General features: G+C 34.6%; 1 protein-coding gene and 1 pseudogene across 2 annotated transcripts in view; one reads left to right on the forward strand and one right to left on the reverse strand.

The window, feature by feature from the left end:
- The window catches only part of STAG1 (stromal antigen 1), a 422,258-nt gene that overhangs the window by 165,217 nt on the left and 234,918 nt on the right, over positions 1-22,123 (forward strand). For both annotated transcript variants that reach the window (XM_029940222.1, XM_029940221.1), the window contains one exon: positions 11,321-11,417. In XM_029940222.1, the coding sequence (XP_029796082.1) occupies positions 11,321-11,417 (97 nt within the window). The remainder of the gene's footprint in view (positions 1-11,320; positions 11,418-22,123) is intronic.
- Positions 6,445-6,543, reverse strand: LOC115293046 (annotated as a pseudogene).

A 22,123-nucleotide genomic window follows, 5' to 3' on the forward strand; every position in this document is an offset into this window, starting at 1 on the left:
CCAGCAGAAGGGCAGAGAGAGAATATTTAACAGAGAGAATGCCAAGCAGGCTCCAGGTTCAGCATGGAGCCAGTCCCACAGGGGCTCAACCCCATGACTGTGAGATCATAACCTGAACCACTATGAAGAGTCTGACACTCAGTTGACTGAGTCACCCAGGCACCCTTTGCTTTGACTTCTTAAGGCTTTTTAAAATTGGGTGGTTAAGTCAAATTATTAGGATCCGTCCTTTGGCACAAATTCACATATAATAAGTATTGTCATAGTCTTCATTCCTGTGAGTATCACCGTAATCAACTGTTTTGTTAATTGAATAGCACTTTCGCAGCCTTAGGAATAAGAGGCAACTGAGCTTATCATATTGGCCCCTTGCAGTTTCTCTGAGGCCAATAATTTATTTTTTAATGTTTATTTATTTATTTTGAGAGAGAGAGAGAGAGTGAGCAGGGAGAGGGGCAGAGAGAGAGAGAGAGGAGAGAATTCCAAGCAGGCTCTGTGCTGACAGTGCTTAATTTTGTGCTGTTTCTTTTCTTAACAACCCCTACAAGAATCCATAGCCTTGCTTGCACCCTGAAGGCTTTGCTACCTTGCTTGTCCTAGCAGTTCTGTCCTGAATGGAAGTGTGATGAAGAGTACATCAATTTATATTCAGGCTGTCATTTGCCAAAATTTCTCAGATGAGAGGTTCTGCAAGATAAATATCACAAATGTGAAGACATGTTATGAATTGAAGAGAAATATTATGAAAGCTTGACATTAAGAGGAATGATATTTAATGTGTTATTTTAATTTTTCTGTACCATTCCTGTACCATTTTATTTAGATACCACTATTACAGTACTCAGGCCTAAACCTAGGTAGGTTACCAAATTAAGGAGAAGAGTTTGTTTGTTGATAAGGTCTTTCTGTTTCAAAATCAGATAATATAAAACAAAAGAAAAAACTAGGTATCAAGTAGAAGTATGAAATATGCTGTGTATGGGGCATTATGTTTAGTTGTTTGAAAAATGGTATTGAAATGATATTGTAACCTATGATTCCATCCCTAAGTATGGAATAAAATCTGCCCTGCCACTTCAAGGATCACATCATTTATCTGAGCTTAAAATTAAAATTTTCTGAACTTCTGCAATAATACAGTTATGTAAAAAAGCAGTGATGGGATCACAGTTAGTTAGTTAATATAGGAGGAAAAAGAGTGGGAAACTTTAGTTTTTCCCTTGAAGTGTTAACTTAAAAAACAAAAACACACAACAAGAGAGTCAACAACAGGAAAAAAACAGTCTTTGGGGAGCTCTGAAAACCAGAACATTTTAGCTTATACCTAATGGTAAAATAGCAGTTTACTTAGTCTCTTGAAGTAATAAAGGACTGTAGTCTGCCTGTGTAGTATTTACATTTATATTCATGGAAAACATTTACTCCATATTGCTAAAAGCTACATGGAAAAAAATAAATAGTAATTATTATACAGTTATTTATTTAAGAATTCTAGTTAGGATCCTTAGTTTACAATGTAGCATGTTATCTGTGCCATCTGCTTCTGTTTTCTCCAAAGCAAATGAATCTACTCTTAAGCAACAGTATAGAATACTAATTCTCTGTATCCTTGTCTGCTTAACCAAGGTCTTAGCAAATGGCCTGTTGAAAGACGTACATTTATCTACTAGAGTTTGAAGAATATGCGCTCATTGTACTGTGTAGAGATCCGATTGAATTGATTGAACTTTCCTTTAGGTTTAGCTTATAAAAAGCTTAGAAGATTTAAAACTCATTTTTAACTGCAACGTTGACTATTCTATGTCAGAGATTTGAATTTTCTCTTTGAAGTTTTTATTTTCCAATTTTTAGAATGTTATTTTTCTAACTGCCTCAAATTATTTATTATACTCTCCTCTAGTATAATATGATAAAATTGTTATAGCAAATTAATTTTTTTTCTCATTTTACTGTAATCTTTGAATCAAACGCTACTTATGGCTTTCATGAGAATCTGTGGCTAAGTTCTTAGAGATTTTCTTAAATGTTTTGGAATGAAATGAGGGCACACCTATCAGTGTCACAGTTTGAATATTTGATACCTTTTTCCATGTTACTGTGTATGTATGTGTACATGATATTTTAAATGTAGAATCACATATATTTTTTTCACTTAGTATCTCACAGACAGCTTTTTATATAATTAGAGCTAATATATAGGTATAGCTCATTTGCATTAATAATTATTTCATTTTACTCTTTATATGTATCCTAATTTACGGAAACATTCCTTTGTAGATATTTAGATTGCTTAGCTCTTTTGCTCTAGTAAATACTACTACAATATTCATGCAAGTATTTTTTTCTGTTAAGGAAGAAGCCTGCATATAAATTTGTAGCTAGAGGGGCAGCTTTTGGAAGACATTACTGTCCACTTACCAAAAATGTATTTTTCCCTTTGCATAGTGGAAAAAGTTCAAGGAGGGTTTTGGCAAATGGAGATGCAGTGTCTCCACTCCCCATTGCAATGTGACCAGTTAACAAGTTCTTGCCAATGAAGTATCACCCAAGGTGATATATGTGACTTCTAAGCTTGAATTATAAAAATCTGCCATGCTTTTCTGTTTTTCTTTTCCATCAGCTAGATATTGATTTCTCAGGGTCAACCTTGGAGAGCTCTTACAGAGCTTCTGTTAGCTTGGGTACCAGAATGATTGTGTAGCTGTAACTTATAATTCAGATATTCTATGTAGACCTTCTCTTTGAGGGAATGTAGGTATATTACTATTACGGGGTGTCTGGCTGGTTCAGTTGGTAGAGCATGTGACTCCTTTACTTTTATTTTTATTTTTATTTTTTCAGGAGAGGGACTTGGGGAATGGAGAGCATGGGACTCTTGATTTTGGGGTTGTAAGTTCCAGTTCCATATTGGGTCTATGTAGATATTATTTAGAAAAAGAGAAAAATGACGTATTCTTCCTAGTAATCTTGAAATACTACTACTTATCTTTTCCTACTCCCTATATGAGGACAGCTCATATAACAAAATGTAATAGTTTCTTAAGATGGAAGCTGAAATCATTGAATTAGACCTTTCTTTTGTAAGTATTTGAAGCTGTATATTTCCCTCAGAGCATTGTTTTAGCTGTATTCTACAGATTTTAATAATGTGTTTTCATTATCATTCGGCTCAAGACATTTTTTAATTACCAGACACTTGAAGATATTTTAGATGTGTTCTTACTGTGACATCAGTAAGAATGATGTCTTACTTAAATTCATAATGGCTAGAGTATGTGCTCTGTATTTTTTCAGCCCTTCAAAACTCACAGAGACTTGCTCTTTGGTCTTTTGTTAAGTGTTCAAAATGTATTTAAAGATGATATGTATTCTATAATTGTTTGTGTTGTGTTTTATAGGTTTATTATTAGTGCTTTTCAAATCTTCTGTAGATTTATTCTTTTTATGTTTATTTCTTCTAACAGTTACTGACAGATCAAAAATCAGAAATATGATTATGATTTGCATATTTCTTTTAAGTTCAATTTTTGCTTTTTGTATTTTGTGAATCTTTGGTATATAAAAATTTAGAGTTGTTATATTATGATGAATTTACCACTTTATTATTATAAAACCTATCTTTTTATATTTATATTACTCCTTGTCTTGATTTCTAATGGTCTGATATAAAAATGATTATAACAGCTTTTTTATACTTATACCTTCTGCAGGATATACATTTTTTTATTCTTGTAGTATAACCTATCTGTGCTTCTATATTTAAAGCGTCTCTTGTAGATAGCATGTGATTAGGTCTTTTTATACAGTCTGGATGGTCTCTGTCATTCAAGAGGAATGTTCAGTCAGTTTTCTTGTTTTTTAGTTTTTTTAGTCTGAGAAGTTTTTATTTTGCTTTTATTAGAAAGATATTTTTTGCTGGGTAAAAAATTACGCGTTTTTTCTTTTTTGCCCTCACTTTATTGAGATACAATTGACCCACAACATTGTGTAAGTTTAAAGTGTGTAATTTTGATTTGACATATTTGTACATTACAAAAGATTACAAATATTATATTACCTAACATCCCCATTCCCTTGTATTATTTCCATTTATTTTTTGTGGTGAGAACATTGAAGATTATAGAACACAGAATTTTTAGCTATAATCACCATTCTGTATGTTATCCCCAGAACTTGTTAATCTTCTAATTGGAAGTTTGTACACTTTGATCGATTCCTTCCCATTTTCTCTTTCTCCTAGTCCTTTGTAACCACCATTCTATATCTTTTTTTCTGAGTTGGGGTTTTCTTAGATTCCTAGGAATAAGTGATACCACATACCACATTGACAGTTTGTGAATATTCAGCCACTTTTGCATTCCTGGAATAAACTCCACTTAATCATTGTGTATGATACTTTTGATATGTTAAATTCAGTTTGCTCATATTGTCTTAATCAGTTTGCATTTATGTTCATCAGGGATATTGGCCTATAATTTTATTTTCTTTTGGCATTCTTGTCATGTTTTGGTATCAGGGTAATGTTTGCCTTATAAAGTAAGTTTGGAAAAGTTTCCCCCACTTCTATTAGAAAGAATTTATATTAATTCTTCTTTGAATTTTTGGTAGAATTCACCAGTGAAGCTGACTGGTCCTGGACCAGTTTGTTAGGAGGCTTTTGATTACTTATTCAGTCTCCTTTACTAGTAAGTGGTCTGTTCAGATTTTCTGTTAGATCATGATTCTGTCTTGAGAGGTTTCTTTCCTAAGAATTTATCCATTTCTTCCAGGTTGTTCAGTTTGTTAGCATATAATTAATAGTCATAGTAACATCTTATGATCCTTTCTATTTCTGTTGTATCAGTTGTAACATCTTTTATTTCTGATTTTGAGTCATCTTTCTTTTCTTCTAGACAAGTAACTAAAGGTTTGTCATTTTGTTTATCTTTTCAGAGAAGCAGCTCTTAGTTTCATTGCTCTTTTATCTTTTTAGTCTTTACATCACCTCTAATCTTTGTTATTTCCTTTCATCTAACTTTGGGCTTTAATTTTTCTTTCTTTTTTTCCTTAGCTCCTTTAGGTATAAAGTTAGGTTGCTTATTTGAGGTTTTTCTTGTTTCTTGAGGTAAGTATTTATCACTGTGAACTTCCCTCTTAGAACTGCTTTTGCTGTATCTTATACATTTTGGTGTTACATTTCCATTTTCCTGTGTCTCAAGAGAAGAAGAAAGGAATAGAGAAGAACTACAAAGATCCGCTGGAAAACAATTAACAAAATGGCAGTTAGTCCATACTTATCAGGAATTATTTTAAATGTAATAGGTCTAAATTTGCAAATCAAAAGATACTCCGTAGCTGAATGGATTAAAAAGAAATAAAAGACCTATCTCTTACAGCCAGAGACTTACCTTAGATACAAGAACACACAGGGCCACAAATCAAAGGGATGGAAAAAGGTATCCCATGCAAATGGAAATTTAAAGAAAGCTGGATTAGCTATACCTGTACCTGCCAAAATGGATTTTATTACAAAGATTATAATAAGAGACATTAAGTCATGTTACATAATGATAAAGGGGTTAACCCAGTAAGAAGATACAGCATTTGTAAATATTTATGCCCCCAAAATAGGAGCACCTAAAGATGTAAAGAAAATATTAAGAGACCTAAAGGGAGAAATGTTCAGCAATACAATAATATGCTGTCTTTAATACACCACTTATGTCAATTCATAGATCATTTATACAGAAAGTCAATAAGGAAACCTTAAGTGACAGGTTAGACCAAATGGTCCTAACAGATATTTACAGGACATTACATCCAAAAGAACAGAATACACAGTCTTCTCAAGTCACTTAGTACTGTTTTCCAAGATAGATCATATCTTAGGCCAGAAAACAAGTCTTAATAAGAAATAAATCCTTATTTTATGTCCACAGTAGTGTAAACTAGAAATTAATTACATGAAGAGAACTGGAAAATTCACAAATATGTAGAGATTAAACAACATGCTATTGAACAATCAGGTGTGTCAAAAAGAAATCAAAAGAGAACTTACATAATAACTTGATCCATTATTTTTTAAAATCAACTTTCTACATTTTCTTTCTTCATTTCCCTTTGGGACTCCAATGATGCATATATTATTTCTTTTGTCAGTATGCCATAATTCTGATAAGCTTTCTTCATTCCGTTTTACTCTACTCTTTCCTCCTGCATTTAGATATCTATTTGATCTTGTTCAGCTTACCAATTCTCCCTTCAAATTATTCAACCTCACTGTAGAAACTATATGTTGAATACTTCATTATAGTTATTGTATTCTTCAGCTCTAGAATTTCTATTCTGTTCTTTCTTATGTTTTCTTTCTTTGAACTTCTCATTTTTTTATTATATTTTTTCCTGATACTATTAATTGCTTATCTGTGTTCTCTTGTAGCTCTCTGAGTAGCTACAGAATTTTTTAAAAATATGGAACATGTTATGAGTTTGCATGTCATCACAGGGGCCATGAAAATCTTTTATGTATCATTCCAATTTTAGTATATGTTTACAGGAGCGAGCATAAGACACTATTTTGAATTCTTTGTTTAGCAGTTTCTGGATGTGCATTTTTTTTGGGCCAGTTATTAGGGGTGTACTTTATATTTTTGTTGAAGACATATTTTTTTTGATTCTCCATAATCCTGAGGACATGTTTTCTTGTCTATGTATTTAAAGAAGCAGTTACCTCTTCCAGACTAAAGAAGGACTTTCATATGGGGAGCCTTTCACCTGTGTGTAAAGGTATACTTAATCATGCAGTGTGACCCTGGGTCTAGTGTTGTGGGGTGAGAAATGTGGTATATGATGGCATGGGGTTCATGAAGGCATGATGTCTTTTATGCTCAGGCCAATGCAGGTTCCTCTGCATTGACAACTTGGTGGACTTTGTGAGCACTGTGGAAGATCTGCAGTGGCTGGGAGAGCTGTTGCGGTAGTAAGCAACACCTCCAGATTTGGTAGCTGGGGACCAATACAGGCAGTGGCAGTACCCAGAGCCAGTGGTGTGTACACACTGAGCTTTGGTGGTCAGCTTCAGGTGTCTATACAGTGGAAGAGACCTTTCTCAGACACAGTTGTAGTGGTGAGTATCGGTGCAGATAGCAAGGGCTAAAGCTAATCATGGGCTCTCTGGCAACTGTCTGGGCTCTCAGGCCCTGACTGACAATGTCCCCTCCTGTGGTTGCAGAGTCTCCCTCCAGGCATGCACTCTGTAGAGGAGACCGTGGAAGAGAGCTTGAGTGAGGGAGTGTAGTTATGCAGCCTGGAGGAGCTAGGTACAGGTGGGCATGGTGGTACTGGACAGTGATAGAATGCAGGGCCTGATCTGAGCCTACCAGCAGCTAGCTGCAGGGTTTCTTGGCTTTTGCTATACTCACCAGTGGTTGCTTGTTCCCCTGGCCTAGCAAGTGGTGCACAGCTAACGGGGCTAGTTCTGAGCATGGCCAACACTCTTCAGTGATGGGGGTGGCAGTAGGCTGGTGGCTTATGCTAATCTAGTTGTAAAAGTACAAGTTGGCTACATACGCAGCTCCTTGGCTCCTGTGGGGCTGGTGAGGGACTTAGGTAACTGGCTTCTTAACACTTATGCAGCCATAGAGATCCTGTATGGCTGTGGTACTGATCTGATGGTGACAGGGGAAGGTTTCAGAAAAGGACTCATGCAGCTGGTTTCAGCTAACAAAAATACCTGAGGGGAAAGCTGGCAATATCTGTGGGAGTCCACAGTGGCTGTGCTAGCCTTTGGCTTTGTCAGTGGTGAAATATCTGAGTTTGTCTGCAGAGCAGGTCTCTGTGAACCATGATGGCTCCTGGTGCTTGTCTCCTATTAATAGCTTCTGCTTTTATTCCTTGTTCCTAGATGGCTCAGTATGTCTATGAGAGAGTGAGACAAAAGTCTGAAACAGGCTCCAGGCTCTGAGCTGTCAGCACAGAGTATGACATGGGTCTTGAACTCATGAGCCATGCGACCATGACCTGCGCCAAAGTCGGATGTTTAACCAACTGAGCCACCCAGGTGCCCCACAAGAGGACTTCATTTTAGCTGGGAAGTTTCTTCTGAGCATTGTGAACTGTCTTAGTTTGGGGGGTGGGATTGTGCAGGCAAGATGAACTTGCCTGCCTTCTCTTCTTGTGTGATTGTTCTCACTTTTTTTTTGTTAAAGTATCCTATGTGGATTCTAGTGATCTCCTGGGGCTGTTTGTGTATTGCTGTCCAATTGTTGATCTTTGTGGGATTGTAGGAAAGATTTTTGCCAACAGATGGGCAGTTTTTTTCTTTCAGTACTTTAAATATGTCTTTCCATAATTTCTTGGATTTCATTCTTTTTGATGAAATGTATACCATATTGTTACCCTTTGGTTTCCTGTATGGACCCTATGGCTACTTTAAAATTTTTTCTCTTTTGAAGATTCCCAGTAGTTTAATTTTGATGTGCCCTATGTAAGTTTTCTGTTTCATCTTGTCTCACAGTCCGAGGCTGTGAATCTATTGTATAATTATGAAATCCTGTATAATCCACTCACCTATGCTCATACCTGGCAATTCCTCTAACAATCACCAGTGTCTGCCAATCCAAGAAGGCTTTATCTCTCTAGAGTTGAGTTCTTTAAATTCTTTTGCTTCCACCCCACTCTTTTAAAAGGTATAATTTATTTCCTTTCAGATGAATAACCAGTTATACCAAAATCATTTACTAAATTAACCACTTTTTTCCCTCAAAAATTGAAGTTTTGTCACAGTTTAAGTTCTGTATATACCTGGATTTATTTCTGTACTCTCTTTTCTTAATACTTTTCCAGTCCTCTGTTATTTTCAATCTATATTGTTTTCAGTGTCTTTGTGTTAAATTTTGCTATTTATGCAATTCCCTGTTCACTAGTTTTATTCAGAATGTTTTTGGGCTCTTCTCATATAACTGGTGGGATTATAAATTGATACTGTCATTTAGGGAATTGAAGAAAATTTGTTCACCATCTTCAGAGTGTTTTCACAATGCTGGGCTCCATGCAGAAGTGGAGAAATGGTTCCTCTTGAGCTTTGAGCCATTGTTTCTTACCCTGGTCAGAAAGCATTTCTGCTTGGGCCATGAATTTAAAAATAACTTGACCTGCTTTATCCATTCTTTGTCTTCACCACCATTCTTTACTAACCATGTCCTTGACGCGTTATTCGGCCGAGCTTAACCTTGAACAGATACCATGATATCCTTTCTTTCTTTTTTTTTTTTAACCCTCTTATGCAAATGTATATTCTACTTAATTTTCTGTTTATTTTTAAAGTAAAACCTTCCAGACACTAATGTGAGGAAATAGTGATACATAGTAGTATATTCATGAGCAGTTTTAAAAAGTGCTTTTTTTTTCCCACATGCAAAAAGGGAATATGGTTGCTCTTCAGTAGAAGAGGTTGTTAAAGCAGGTTCAACCAGAGCAAGCTCAACCAGAATTGTTAAACTAATAGGACTGATAATACATAGTATTGGTGAGGATGTGGAACACCCAACCTCATACATTGGTAGATCTCATACATTGTTGATGAACGTGTAATTTAATGTACCTCTTTTAGAAGATTGGCATTGTCTACTGTCTACGTACATATGTTCTACATGTTAATAGGTTTCCTACTGGGTATATATACAACAGAAACAAGTGTTTATATCCATCAAAATATGTATATAGTCATATTTATATCAATTTTATTCCTGAAAGCCTTAAAATGGAAACATCATCCATGTCCTTCACCAGTTAAATGAGTAATAAATTGTGGTATGTAGTACAATTAGATGATAACTAGAAATGCATAAAACGGAAGTAGTGGTACACATAACAGATGATACAACTTTGATTGAAAGAAGTCAGACATGAAAGATGATACTATTTATATAAGTTTCAAAAACATGCCTACTGTTCAACCCCTTGGGCTGGGGATGTTTACTGACTAGAAGAGAACATTAGGGAGCTGCTTCAGTTCTGGAAATATTTTATATTTTCATATTGGTTATGATTACACAGGTGTATGTATTTGTAAAATTTCATCAAGGTGTAACTTAACTTTCCTATATCTTATTGTATATAACTGTACTTACATATAAAAGTAAAAATTGATTTTAAAAGTGTGTAAAATTATTTTCATATATTTTCTGTGATATTCGATATTCTTCCATCTGAAGAAACCTCAAACCAGGTAGCCTACAAGTTTGCTACATGGAATGACATTAAATTTGCCTAACAATTTGGAAAGACTTTATTGATAGCATTCTAAGGATTTTTTAAAAATTTTAACTCAGTGCATAAAACTTTAGGTAATTATTTATATTCTCTAGCTTTTATAATTTTACTCATTAACATTTATACCTTTCTTGAGTTTATAATTAGGTAACTAATTGTGAACGTATTGCTCATCTATTTGTTTCTTACATATTGCCAATATCTAAAAGTTATTTTGTACATTTATCTTTTGTCACCTTTCTTAATCAAATTTTTTCTATTATGAATCTTTTGAGTCACTTTAGTAGAGACTATTAGGTGATTTTTTTCAACTGTTGGAAAGGGAGAATTTTCTTTATCATTTTACTAATTTTTGCTTTAACTAAAAACTTAAAACCTGTGTCAAATAATTAGGGACATATCCTTGCCCTGTTCCTTTTTGAGTTGAAATGTCTTGAGCATGTTAACAACAGATACCTATTTTAGTCTTTTTCTTTATCTTGTTTGTATATATTTCATCTAACTTTACTTTTTCTAGAAGTTGTTTATTAAGCTTGGCTGCACAATTTTGTCAGATACCATTTTGAGATCTAGTAATTTCATTTAATTTTTCTCCTTTATTTCATTTATGAATTGAATTATTTGATTTCCTAATACTAACTCATATTTGTATTTCTGAAAAAAATTAATTTCATTATATATGGTATATATTCTTTTATGCACTATTTTATGGAATAGTTTTTTTTTTGATACATGGACAGCTTCTGTCTTTGTGTAAATGTAACTAGTTTAGCTTTTGTATTATTTTCACAATCTCATTTTTAAATATTGGTATCTATAGTTGCTTAATAATTATTGGACTAGTCAGATTTGTATTATGGTCTAGTTTAAACAAGTTTTTGAAACCTAGTAACTCATCTTTTAATTACCTTGAAAAATAAAGGAATCTTTACTTTTATTTGGCTACAGAGAAATGATTTCAGGTAAGTATTTTAAGTAGACACACAGATAAAATCACACACTTTATAAAGTTTATTTGCAATAATACCAATTTTTTAAGTTTTAATTTTTATATGTTTTTTTTCTACAGTCCGTGGTGGATGACTGGATTGAATCATATAAACAAGACAGGGACATCGCACTTCTGGATTTAATCAACTTTTTTATCCAGTGTTCAGGATGTCGAGGTACATATTGTTGGAATAAATAATGCACATTGAGCCTATCAGTCCAGCAGTGTGAAATTACTTCACCTTTCTTTAATTGTATATAATCCATTCTAGAATGATGTGTTGATCTTTTTCTGATAAGGAAAATTATTGTTATTTAAGGCTGTTTTCATTTTGTTTTGGTTCAGTTTTGCTATGAAAGAACAGATTTATAAAATTTTATGAAAGTTTGAAGAAAATCTAAAACTCGTTTAAGGAATTTATGAATCAACTTTTTAGATCATCAGTTTTTATAATTAATATTTCCTGACAGTATTTATATTTATGCTTCATATTAGGAATTTTGGTAGCTCCTAATATTCATTATTTTGTTTGTTCGTCTGTATACATAAGGTCCTCATTGCATAGATGAAGTACTTAAACCTTAAATAATTTGCTTAAGGTAACATAAGTACCAGAATGTCTTAAGTTTATCATCTGTTGGATATCTATAGATAGTTTTTAAAAATAAAATGTAAGTTTATTTTTATCATATTAATAGATAACTGATAGATATTTTTCTTCTCAGGAATAGATACATCCTAACAGATTATACCATGTTGCATTGGGGAGGGGGGATCAGCATTCTTTGCTTTCCAGTGCAGAAAGTACAGTGATCTTTTATTGAGATCACTGATTCATTTGATGTCTTGAAGACTTTATTTTTGTTTGTCACTCACAGTATTGACACAAGTAATTTTAGTCAGGTATTTATAGAACACCTCTATCTTGGACTAAGCACTGTTCCAGAGTATACAGATGTTAACAAATAGTAACACTAACTGGAGCAGAGACTGTTAGGTAGGTAGGTAGGTAGTATTAGAGTATGTATATTTTTCAAAGGAGGCTTTTTTAAAGGGAGCAAAGCCAGTAGTTCAGTAAGTGCTCAGTGCCACCTAAAGAGTAATAACACTGGTTACTATTTAATGACAATTTAATATGTGTCGAGCTCTGTGCTTTATATATATTAGTTCATTTAATATATTGGTTAACATTTCTATCATGCAGATATGGTTTTTATAGATCAGGAAACTGAGAATAAAGGGCTTAGAAGTTTTGGATATCATATAGTTAGTTTAAGTGCCAAACTCAAGATTCAGAGTCAGGTTTATCTCAATCTGGAGTCTGTATCCCTAAGGAGAGGATACTGTGGGAATAACAAGGAAGGGCTTCTGATCTAGCCTAGGCTTTGCATCTCTGTGTATGTGTGAATGTGGGAGTATTTGTAAGAAAGTGCATTTTAGAGGAAAAACTGTTGAGACTGAGACTGAGTAAAAGAAAGTTAAGACATACCAAAGTGGCCAAACTTAACAGATTATGTATAAATGCCTCAAGCCAAGAAAGTAGGGTACACTCTTAGACATAAAGTTTGAACCTGAATCTTAGAGCACTGAGGTTGATGAAGAGTGGCAGGAGATTATGCTGTTTGGAGGAAAAGGCTTTGTTAATTTTGCAGTCTTAAAATTGATAAGGCAAAGCCTGAGTGACATACTTTAAATTAATTATCTAATCTATATAAGTGTTCTGTTGCATTGTGTTTTGATTTAAAAGTTTATTTTGAGAGATTGAGAGAGCACTAGTGGGTGACAGAGAGAGAGAGGAAGAGAGAGAATCCCAAGCAGGCTCCATACTCAGCACGGCGCCAGACGTGGGGCTTGATCCCACCACTGCAAGATCATGACCTGAACCAAAATCAAGAGTCGGTTCATTAACTGACTGAACCACCCAGGTGTCTTGGTTTGGGTTTTGATTTTAAAACAATTGGTAGTCTCTGAATTTTTCCTTTTGTAATTCATTCCCAGCATTCAAAAAACCAAAAAGCTTTAAAAGATAGGAAGCAAAAAAGTCTTTACCATTTCCTGCCTTTTCATTTACTCCATAGTTACCTGCTTTTAACTATTTTGTTGTATGTCGTCTGTCTGCATTATTTATCTAATTTACATATGTGTAAGTAGGAATATGTATCTTTTCTTCCCCACTACTCTTACACAAAGAATAATGGTATATAGGGAGCTTTTTCAATATAGGTTCATAGCACTCCTTTGTGTGTATGTATGATAATTTTGTTTAACCAGTCTTCTGTTAACAGGCCCTTTTATTATTTGTAATCTTCTGCTATTACAATCAGTACTGTGATGAGTAGTTTTGTGTATTATTTGCTCTTTATGGAAGAATGTCTGTGGGAAAATGTGTCTGTAAAATATATTAGATATTGCTCTAGGAATTGTACCTACTTTTACTCCCAGTAGTAGTACATAAAAATGTAGGTTTCTTTTCAGTCTTTTCAACAAAGTGTTCTTATCAAATTTTGAGATTGGTCTTACAAATGATTGAAAAATGACAAACCAGTGTACTTTTTAAAAAATTGAGTTGAAATTCACTTAACATGCAGTCAACCATTTTGTGTATCTCTCTAGTTATTTATTTTTTATTTTCACAATTAACCATTTATTTCTTTTTTCATTTTTAAAAGTTTATTTACTTATTTCGAGAGAGAGAGAGAGATGAGTAGAGGCAGAAAAAGAAGGAGAGATAGAGAATCCCAAGCAGGCTCTGCAATCTGCACATAGCTTGACACAGGGGTAGAACTCATGAACTCTGGAATCATGATCTGAGCCAAAACCAAGAGTCAGACGTTGAACCGACTAAGTAACCCAGTCACCCAGGGGTACGACAGTTAACCATTTTAAATTGTATAGTTCAGTAGTATTTAGCACATTCACAGTGTTGAACCACTTCTTTCTAGTATGGTAACTTTTTCATCAGTGCAAAAGAATACCTCATATTTAATAATCAGTCATTCCTCATTTGTCTCTCTTCCCCCTTTTAACACTTGGCAAATCCTAATCTCATTTCTGTTCTTGTAGATTTGGTAATTTTACATAAAAGTAGTTGTCCATTATATGACCTTCTGTGTCTGATATCTTTCTCTTAGCCATAATGCCGTTAAAGTTTATCAGGCTGGTGCCATTTGTCTATATAATTCATTCCTTTTTATGGCTGAATCACTTTGTAGTGCAGATCACAATTTTTTAATTTATTCATCTGTTAGTGGACATTTGGGTTATTTCTGCCTTTTAGTTATTGTGAATTTTGCTTCTATAAAGATTTATGAACAAATTCTGTTTGATTACTTGAGCAGTTGCTGGATCATATGGTAATTCTGCTTTTCATTTTTAGGGAACCATCAAATTATTTCCATAGAAGCTGCAATATTTTATATTCCTCCAAAAAATGTCTGAGAACTCTTATTTCTTCACATCCTCTCTGTACTATTTTCCTTAGTGGCTGCACTACTTTAAATTCTCATCAACATTGTACTAGGATTCCCTTTTCTCTACATCCTTGCCAACTCTTGCTATTTTCCAGGTTTTTTTTAAACTGTTCTAGTGGTTGTAAAGTGGTATCTCTTAATGATTTGTGTTTCCTTAATTATCAGTGACCTTCAGCATATTTTCATATGCTTTTTGGCCATTGTATGTCTTCCTTAAAGAAATGTGTGTTCAAGCCCTGTGTTCATTTCTAACTTAAATGGTTTTTCTTTCGTTGTGCATTGTAAGAGTTCTGTATATATTCTGAATACTAGCAGAGCAGAGTGGCGCAGCGGAAGCGTGCTGGGCCCATATATTCTGAATACTAAACCCTTATTAGATATGTAACTTGGAATGGTTTCCTTTACATTCTATAGCTTGTCTTTTCACTTTCTTAAAGATATCCTTTCATACTCAAAGAAGTTTTAAATTTTAACTTAGTTCATTTTATCTGTTATTTATTTTTGCTTATGCTTGTAACATCAAATCTAAGAATCCATTGCTAAATAAAAGGGCATGAAGATTTACCCCTATATTTTTTTAAATACAGTCCCCAACTTATTGTGGTTCAACTTGTGATTTTTTAACTTTATGATCATGCAAAAATAATATGTATTTAATAGAAACTCTACTTTGAGTTTTTAATTTTGACCTTTTTCTCACCTTGGAGATATGTGATAGGATACTCTCTCCTGACCCTGGGGAGAAGAATTGATCCACACCCTCCCGGTCAGCCTCACAATAATGAGAGTGAATAACCAATATACTTAAAACCATTCTTTACCTCTACAATCATTCTGCTTTTCACTTTCTGTACAGTACTCAACAAATCACATGGGAAATTGTATTATAAAATGGGCTTTGTATTAGATGATTTTGCCCAACTGTAGGCTAATGAAGCTTTCTGAACATATTTAAGGTAGGCTATGATATTAGGTGGTTTGGATGTGGTAAGTGCCTTACTGACTTAACAGTAGTTTCAGCTTACATACAATGGGTTTATCAGGATGTAACCCCATCATAAGTTTTATAATTTTAGCCTTTTAATTGGGTTATTGATCTTGGTTAGTTTTTTACATGGATGGATTTAATTTGTATTTCTCATATGAATGAAGCTTGAGAGCTATTTCTATTACTTTTTCTTTGAATTTTCTATTCCTGTCCCTTGCCAATTTTCCTTTCTGGTGTCCTCTTAGTTTCTAAAGAGGCATGTTAAAAAGTGGATTTTAAAACATTTTGGTATGAGTCATTAAACAATCTTTGTTTAATGTTTATTTTTAAACTTTTTTTTAGTTTATTTTGAGAGATAGTGTGTGCACATGCATCAGCAGGAAATGGGCAGAAAGAGAGGGAGGGAGGGAGGGAGAGAGAGAGAGAGAGAGAGAATCTAAAGCAGGCTCTGCGTTGTCAGCATGGAGCCTGACACAGGCCTTGAACTCACAAAATGTGAGATCATGACCTTAGCCTAAACTAAGATTCAGGAAGATGCTTAGCTGACTAAGCCACCCAGGTGCCCCGTTAAGTGTTTATCTTTGAGAGAGAGTGAGAGCATGTGTGTGTATACTTCCATGAGCAAGAGAGGGACAGAGACAGAGAAGGGGAAAGAGAATCCCAAGCAGGCTCTCCTGTCAGCACAGGGCCTAGCGTGGTGCTCAACCCCTCATACTGTGAAATCATGATCTGAACCAAAATCAAGAGTCAGACATTTAACTGACTGAGCCACCCAGGTGCCTCTAGAAAGATTTTTTTCTTGAGATGTTTAACAAAGAAAGCACACTGTTTCTCGCATCAGTGGAATATAATAAAAATCTAGAAATACACCTAAGTACTAATGAAATTTTAGTAAGCATATCTGAAAAACATGAAAGAAGAGAATGGCAAATTATATCTACAGTGAGATGTTATTTTTTTCTTTTCTCTTTTTTAAATTTTTAATGTTTATTTTATTATTGATACAGAGAGAAACAGAACATGAGTAGGGGAGGGGCACAGAGAGATGGAGACACAGAATCTGAATCAGGCTTCAGGCTCTGAGCTGTCAGCACAGAGCCCGACATAGGGCTCAAACCCAGAACCGTGAGATCATGACCTAAGCCAAAGTTGGACTCTTAACTGACTGAGACACTTAGGCACCCCAAGATGTTATTTTTTCACCTCTCAGATTGTTAAATTTAAAAATTACAGCAATGCTTTGGTCAGGCTATTAGAAAACAGACACTGTTTCCTGAGATAAAAATTAATGTGTCTCTGATGGAAAGAGATTTGGCAATATCTATCAAAACTATATTTGTTTTTTTCCAGCCACCGTACTTAAGTAAATTTGCCATGAAGGTATACCTCCTTAGTTAAGAAAATAAATGCACAGGGTTACTCAATATATTATTATTTGTCCTTTCAAAATACTGGAAACAACCCATATGCTCATATATAGGAGAGTAATTAAGTAAATTGTCAAAAAGAATGATGAAGATCTCTGTGGACCGATGTAGGGAGACTTCCAGGATACTTTTTTTTTTAATTTTTCCCCCCTACATTTATTTATTATTGAGAGACAGAGAGAGGCAGGTCATGAATGGAGGAGGGGCAGAGAGAGACACAGAATCCGAAGCAGGCTCCAGGTTCTGAGCTGTCAGCACAGAGCCTGATGCAGGGCCCAAACCCGTGAACCGTGAGATCATGACCTGAGCTGAAGTTGGTTGCTCAACCGTCTGAGCCACCCAGGCGCCCCCAGGATACATTTTTAAGGGTGAAATACAAAGTGCCAAACAGGGTCTAAAGAATACAAGTTTCTTGGAAAGGGAAAAGGGAAAAATGTAATATAAACATGTATCTTTTCTTTTGAACATAAACAGAGGAAAGGCTATCTGTAGGGTTGGGGGGTGGTATATGTAGATGAGGTGGAAAACCGAGAGGGAACTGGAGTGAAAGGATGATACTTAATTTGAATCCTTTCTCTTAAGTTGTAGTTGACTAAATATTAAATTAGTTTCAGGTATACACCATTTCACATTTACATATATTATGCAGTGTTCACCTCAATAACTGTAGTTCCCATCTCTCACCTATACAAAGTTATTATAATATTAATGACTACATTTTCTATGTTGTACTTTTCATTCCTGTGACTTATTAATTTATAACCAGGTTTTACCTGTTAATCCCCCTCACCTATTTCACCAATTCCCCCATTTCCTCCCTCCACCACTCTGGCAACCATCAATTCTCTGTATTTGTGAGTCTGCTTATATTTTCTTTGTTCATTTGTTTTGTTTTTTAGGGTCTACATATATGTGAAAATGTGGTATCTCTCTTTGTCTAACTTGTTTCACGTAGCCTTATACACTCTAGGTCTATCTTTGTCATATGGATTTCCATCCATTTACCATGCTGACGGCAAGATTTCATTCTTTTTTAATGGCTGAATAATATTCTATTGCACGTATGTACACACACACACACATTTTTTCTTTATCCATTCATTTATTGATGGACATTTAGTTTGCTTCTATACCTTGGCTATTGTAAATAATGCTACAGTAAACATAAGCAAGCATATTTCTTTTCAAATTAGTGTTTTCATTTTCTTCAGGTAAATACTCAGAAGTGGAATTACTGGATCATAAGGTATTTCTATTATTAAGCTTTCCACACTGTTTTCCTTAGTGGCTGGCTCACCAATTGTATTCTCACTAACAATGCATAGGGAGGGGTTCCCTTTTCTCCACATTTTTGCCAGCAGTTATTTCTAGTCTTTTTGATTCTGGCTATTCTGACTGGTGTAAGGTAATATTTCATTGTGGTTCTGATTTGCATTTCCCAGGTGATTTGTGATGTTGAGCATCTTTTCATGTGTCTGTTAGCTGTCTTTATGTATTATTAGGAAAAATTCTATTTAGATTCTCTGCCCATTTAAAAAATATTCATTGATTATTTTGAGAGAGAGAGAGCAAGCAGGGGAGAGGAGCAGAGGGAAAGAGGGAGAGAATCTCAAGCAGGCTCCCCATTCAGCACAGAGGTGATGTGTAGCTCCATCCTATGACCTTGGGATCATGACCTGAGCTGAAATCAAGAGTTGGACACTTAACCAGCTGAGCCACCCTGGTGCCCCATCTCCACATTTTAAAATCTGATTATTTGTTTGGGGGTTGAATTTTATGAGTTCTTTATATATTTTGGACATTAATCCAAAGGACCATGATTGTTTTATTGATGATTTGCTTCACTGGGCAAAAACATTTTAGTTTGATGAGTTCCAGTTGTTTATTATTCCCTTTGTTGCCGTTTCCTCAGAATGTAGAACCCCAAAAATATTGGTAAGGCCGTTCAGAGGTTTACTGCCTATGTTTTCTTTTAGGAGTTTTAGGTTTTCAACTCTTATATTTAGATTTTTACTCCATTTTGAGTTTATTTTTGGATATGGTATAAGAAAGTAGTCAGTTTTATTCTTTTATGTGTAGCTACCCAGTTTTATTGGCATCATTTATTGAAGACTGTTTTTTCACCATTGTGTATTTTTGCTTCCTTTGTCAGGGATTGATCATATATATGTGCATTTATTATGGATTCTATTTTGTTCTATTGATCTGTGTGTTGGTTTTTGTTCCAGTACCGTACTGTTTTGATTATTATAGCTTTGTAGTGTAGTTTGAAATCGGAAGCATGACGCCTCCAGCTTTGTTCCCTTTTCTCAAGTTTCTTTGACTATTTGGGGTCATTTGTGGTTCCATATGAATTTTAGGGTTATTTCTTCTAGTTCTGTAAAAAATACTGTTTGTAATTTGATAGGGAGTGTATTGGATCTCTGTGTTGCTTTGGATAGAATGGACATTTTAACAATATTACTTCTTTCAGTCATTGAGCATGGCATAACTTTTCATTTATTTGGGTTTTCTTAGGTTACTTTCATCAATATCTGTCTTAATAGTTTTCAGAGTACAGGTTTTTTACCTCCTTTGTTAAATTTATTCCTGGTATTTTGTCCTTTTTGATGCAGTTATAAATTACTGTTATTGCTAGTTACTTATTAGTATATACAGATATAACATTTCTTCATACTGATTTTGTATCCTGTTACTTTACTGAATTTATTAGGTCTAATAGCTTCTTGATGGAGTCTTTAGGATCTTCTATATACAGTGTCATGTTATCTGAAAATAATAATGCCATCCATAGCAGTTTGGATACATTTTCTTTCTTATCTGGTTGCTGTTGCTTGAACTTCTAGTCTATGATGATAAAGATGGTGAGCATGGACATCCTTGTCTTGTTCCTGATCTTGAAGGAAAAGCTTTCAGCTGTTTCATCACTGTGATGTTAACCAGTTTGTCACATATCGCCTTTAGTATGTTACAGAATGTGAGCCATGGAGAGGAAAAGAGGGAGAGAGGGAGAAAGAATCTTAATTAAGCAATCTCTGTGCTCAGTGTAGAGCCTGACACGTGTCTTACTCCCAAGACCCTGGCATCGTGACCTGTGTCAAAATCAAGAGTTGAATGCTCAACTGACTGAGCCACCTAGGCGCACTGGATTTTTAAGGTTTTATTTTGTTAATGTGGTCTATCACATTGGTTGATTTGCAGATACTGAGCCATGCTTCCATCTGGGAATAAATTCCACTTGATTATAGTGAATCATCCTTTAATATATCGTTTTATTCAGTTTGCTAATGTTTTGTTTAAGATTTTTTTGTATATATCCATCAGGGATATTGGTTGTCATTTTCTTTAGTGTCTTTGTCTGGTTTTTGTATATTTGTAATGCTGTTCTTGGAGAATGAATAGAATCATTTTTTTACATTTGAATTTTTTGGAATAGTTTGGGAAGGATAAGTATTAACTCTTTAAATTTTTTTAAATGTTTATTTTTGGGAGCGGGGGAGGGAGAAAGAGAGAGAGAGAAAGTGTGAGTAAGGGAGGGGCAGAGGGGGAAGGAGACAACAGAATCTGAAGCAGGCTCCAGGTTTGTAGGACTCAACTCATTGATTGTGAGATCACAACCTGAGCTGAAATTGGAGATGCTTAACCTACTGAGCTACCCAAATGCCTCAGGTATTAATTCTTTTTAAGAGGTTTGGTGGAATTCGCCTGTAAAGCCATCTGATTCTGGATTTTGGTTTGTTGGGAGTTTTTGGTTACTGATTCAGTTTCATTACTAGTAATCTGCCCAGATTTTCTTTCTTCTTCCCGAGTCATTCTTGGAAGATTGTTTCTAGGAATTTATCCATTGCTTCTAGGTTGTCCAATTTGTTGGTGTATAATGTTTTGTGGTAATCTCTTGTTCTTTATATTCCTATGGTACTGATTGTAATTGGTTTTTCATCTCTGATTTTTTTAAGTCCTTTCACTTTCTTTTAATAGTGTGACTTACGGTTTATCAATTTATTTGATTCATTTCAAAGGATCAGATCCTAGTTTAGTCTTTTCTTTAGTCTGTAAGTTTTCCCACTCTGATTGTCATAATATCCTTCTTTTTACTAACTTAAAAATTTTTTTTATTTATTTCTGAGAGACAGAGAGAGACAGTGCGAGCAGGGGAGGGTTAGAGAGAGAGGAGATACAGAATCTGAAGCAGGCTCCAGGCTCTGAGCTAGCTGTCAGCACAGAGCCCGACATGGGGCTCGAACCCTCGAACCATGAGATCATGACCTGAGCCGAAGTCAGATGCTTAACCAACTGAGCCACCCAGACGCCCCTCTTTTTACTAACTTTTTATGCTTTGTTTTTCTTTTTGTGTTTCCTTTAGGTGTAATGTTATATTTGTTTATTTGAGCTTTCATTTTGTTTCTTGACCTAAGTTTGTATCACTATAAACTTCCTGTTATAACTGATTTCGTTGTTACAAATAGATTGAACTGCTGTGTTTCCATTTTCATTTGACTCAGGTATTTTCCGATGTACTGTTTGATTTCTTTGATTCTTTAGTACAATGTTGTTTAGCCTCCATGTGTTTGTGTTTTTTCAAGTTTTGGTTTTATAATTGATCATTAGTTTCATAGTGTTGTAGTTTGAAAAGATGCTTGATATGATCTCAGTCTTCTACAATTTATTGAGAATTTATTTTGTGACCTAACAAGTGATCTGTCCTGGAGAATGTTCTTTATACCCTTGGAAACTGTGTATTCTGATGAATTTTGATGGACTGTTTTATATATATATATATCTGGTAGGCCTATCTCATTGATTGTATTGTTCAGAGTCAGTGTTTCTACTAGTTGCTGAGTCTCTACCTGAAGGAGTCGCTGATTTATCCAATGATGTAAGTGAGGTGTTAAAGTCTTCTACTGTAATTGTACTAATGTCATTTTCTCCTTTTATGTCTCTAAATACTTAATATTTATAGATGTTCCTATGTTTGGTACGTAGATATTTAAAATTA

The sequence above is a fragment of the Suricata suricatta genome, chromosome 5, assembly GCF_006229205.1.
Source record: "Suricata suricatta isolate VVHF042 chromosome 5, meerkat_22Aug2017_6uvM2_HiC, whole genome shotgun sequence".
NCBI lineage: Eukaryota > Metazoa > Chordata > Mammalia > Carnivora > Herpestidae > Suricata > Suricata suricatta.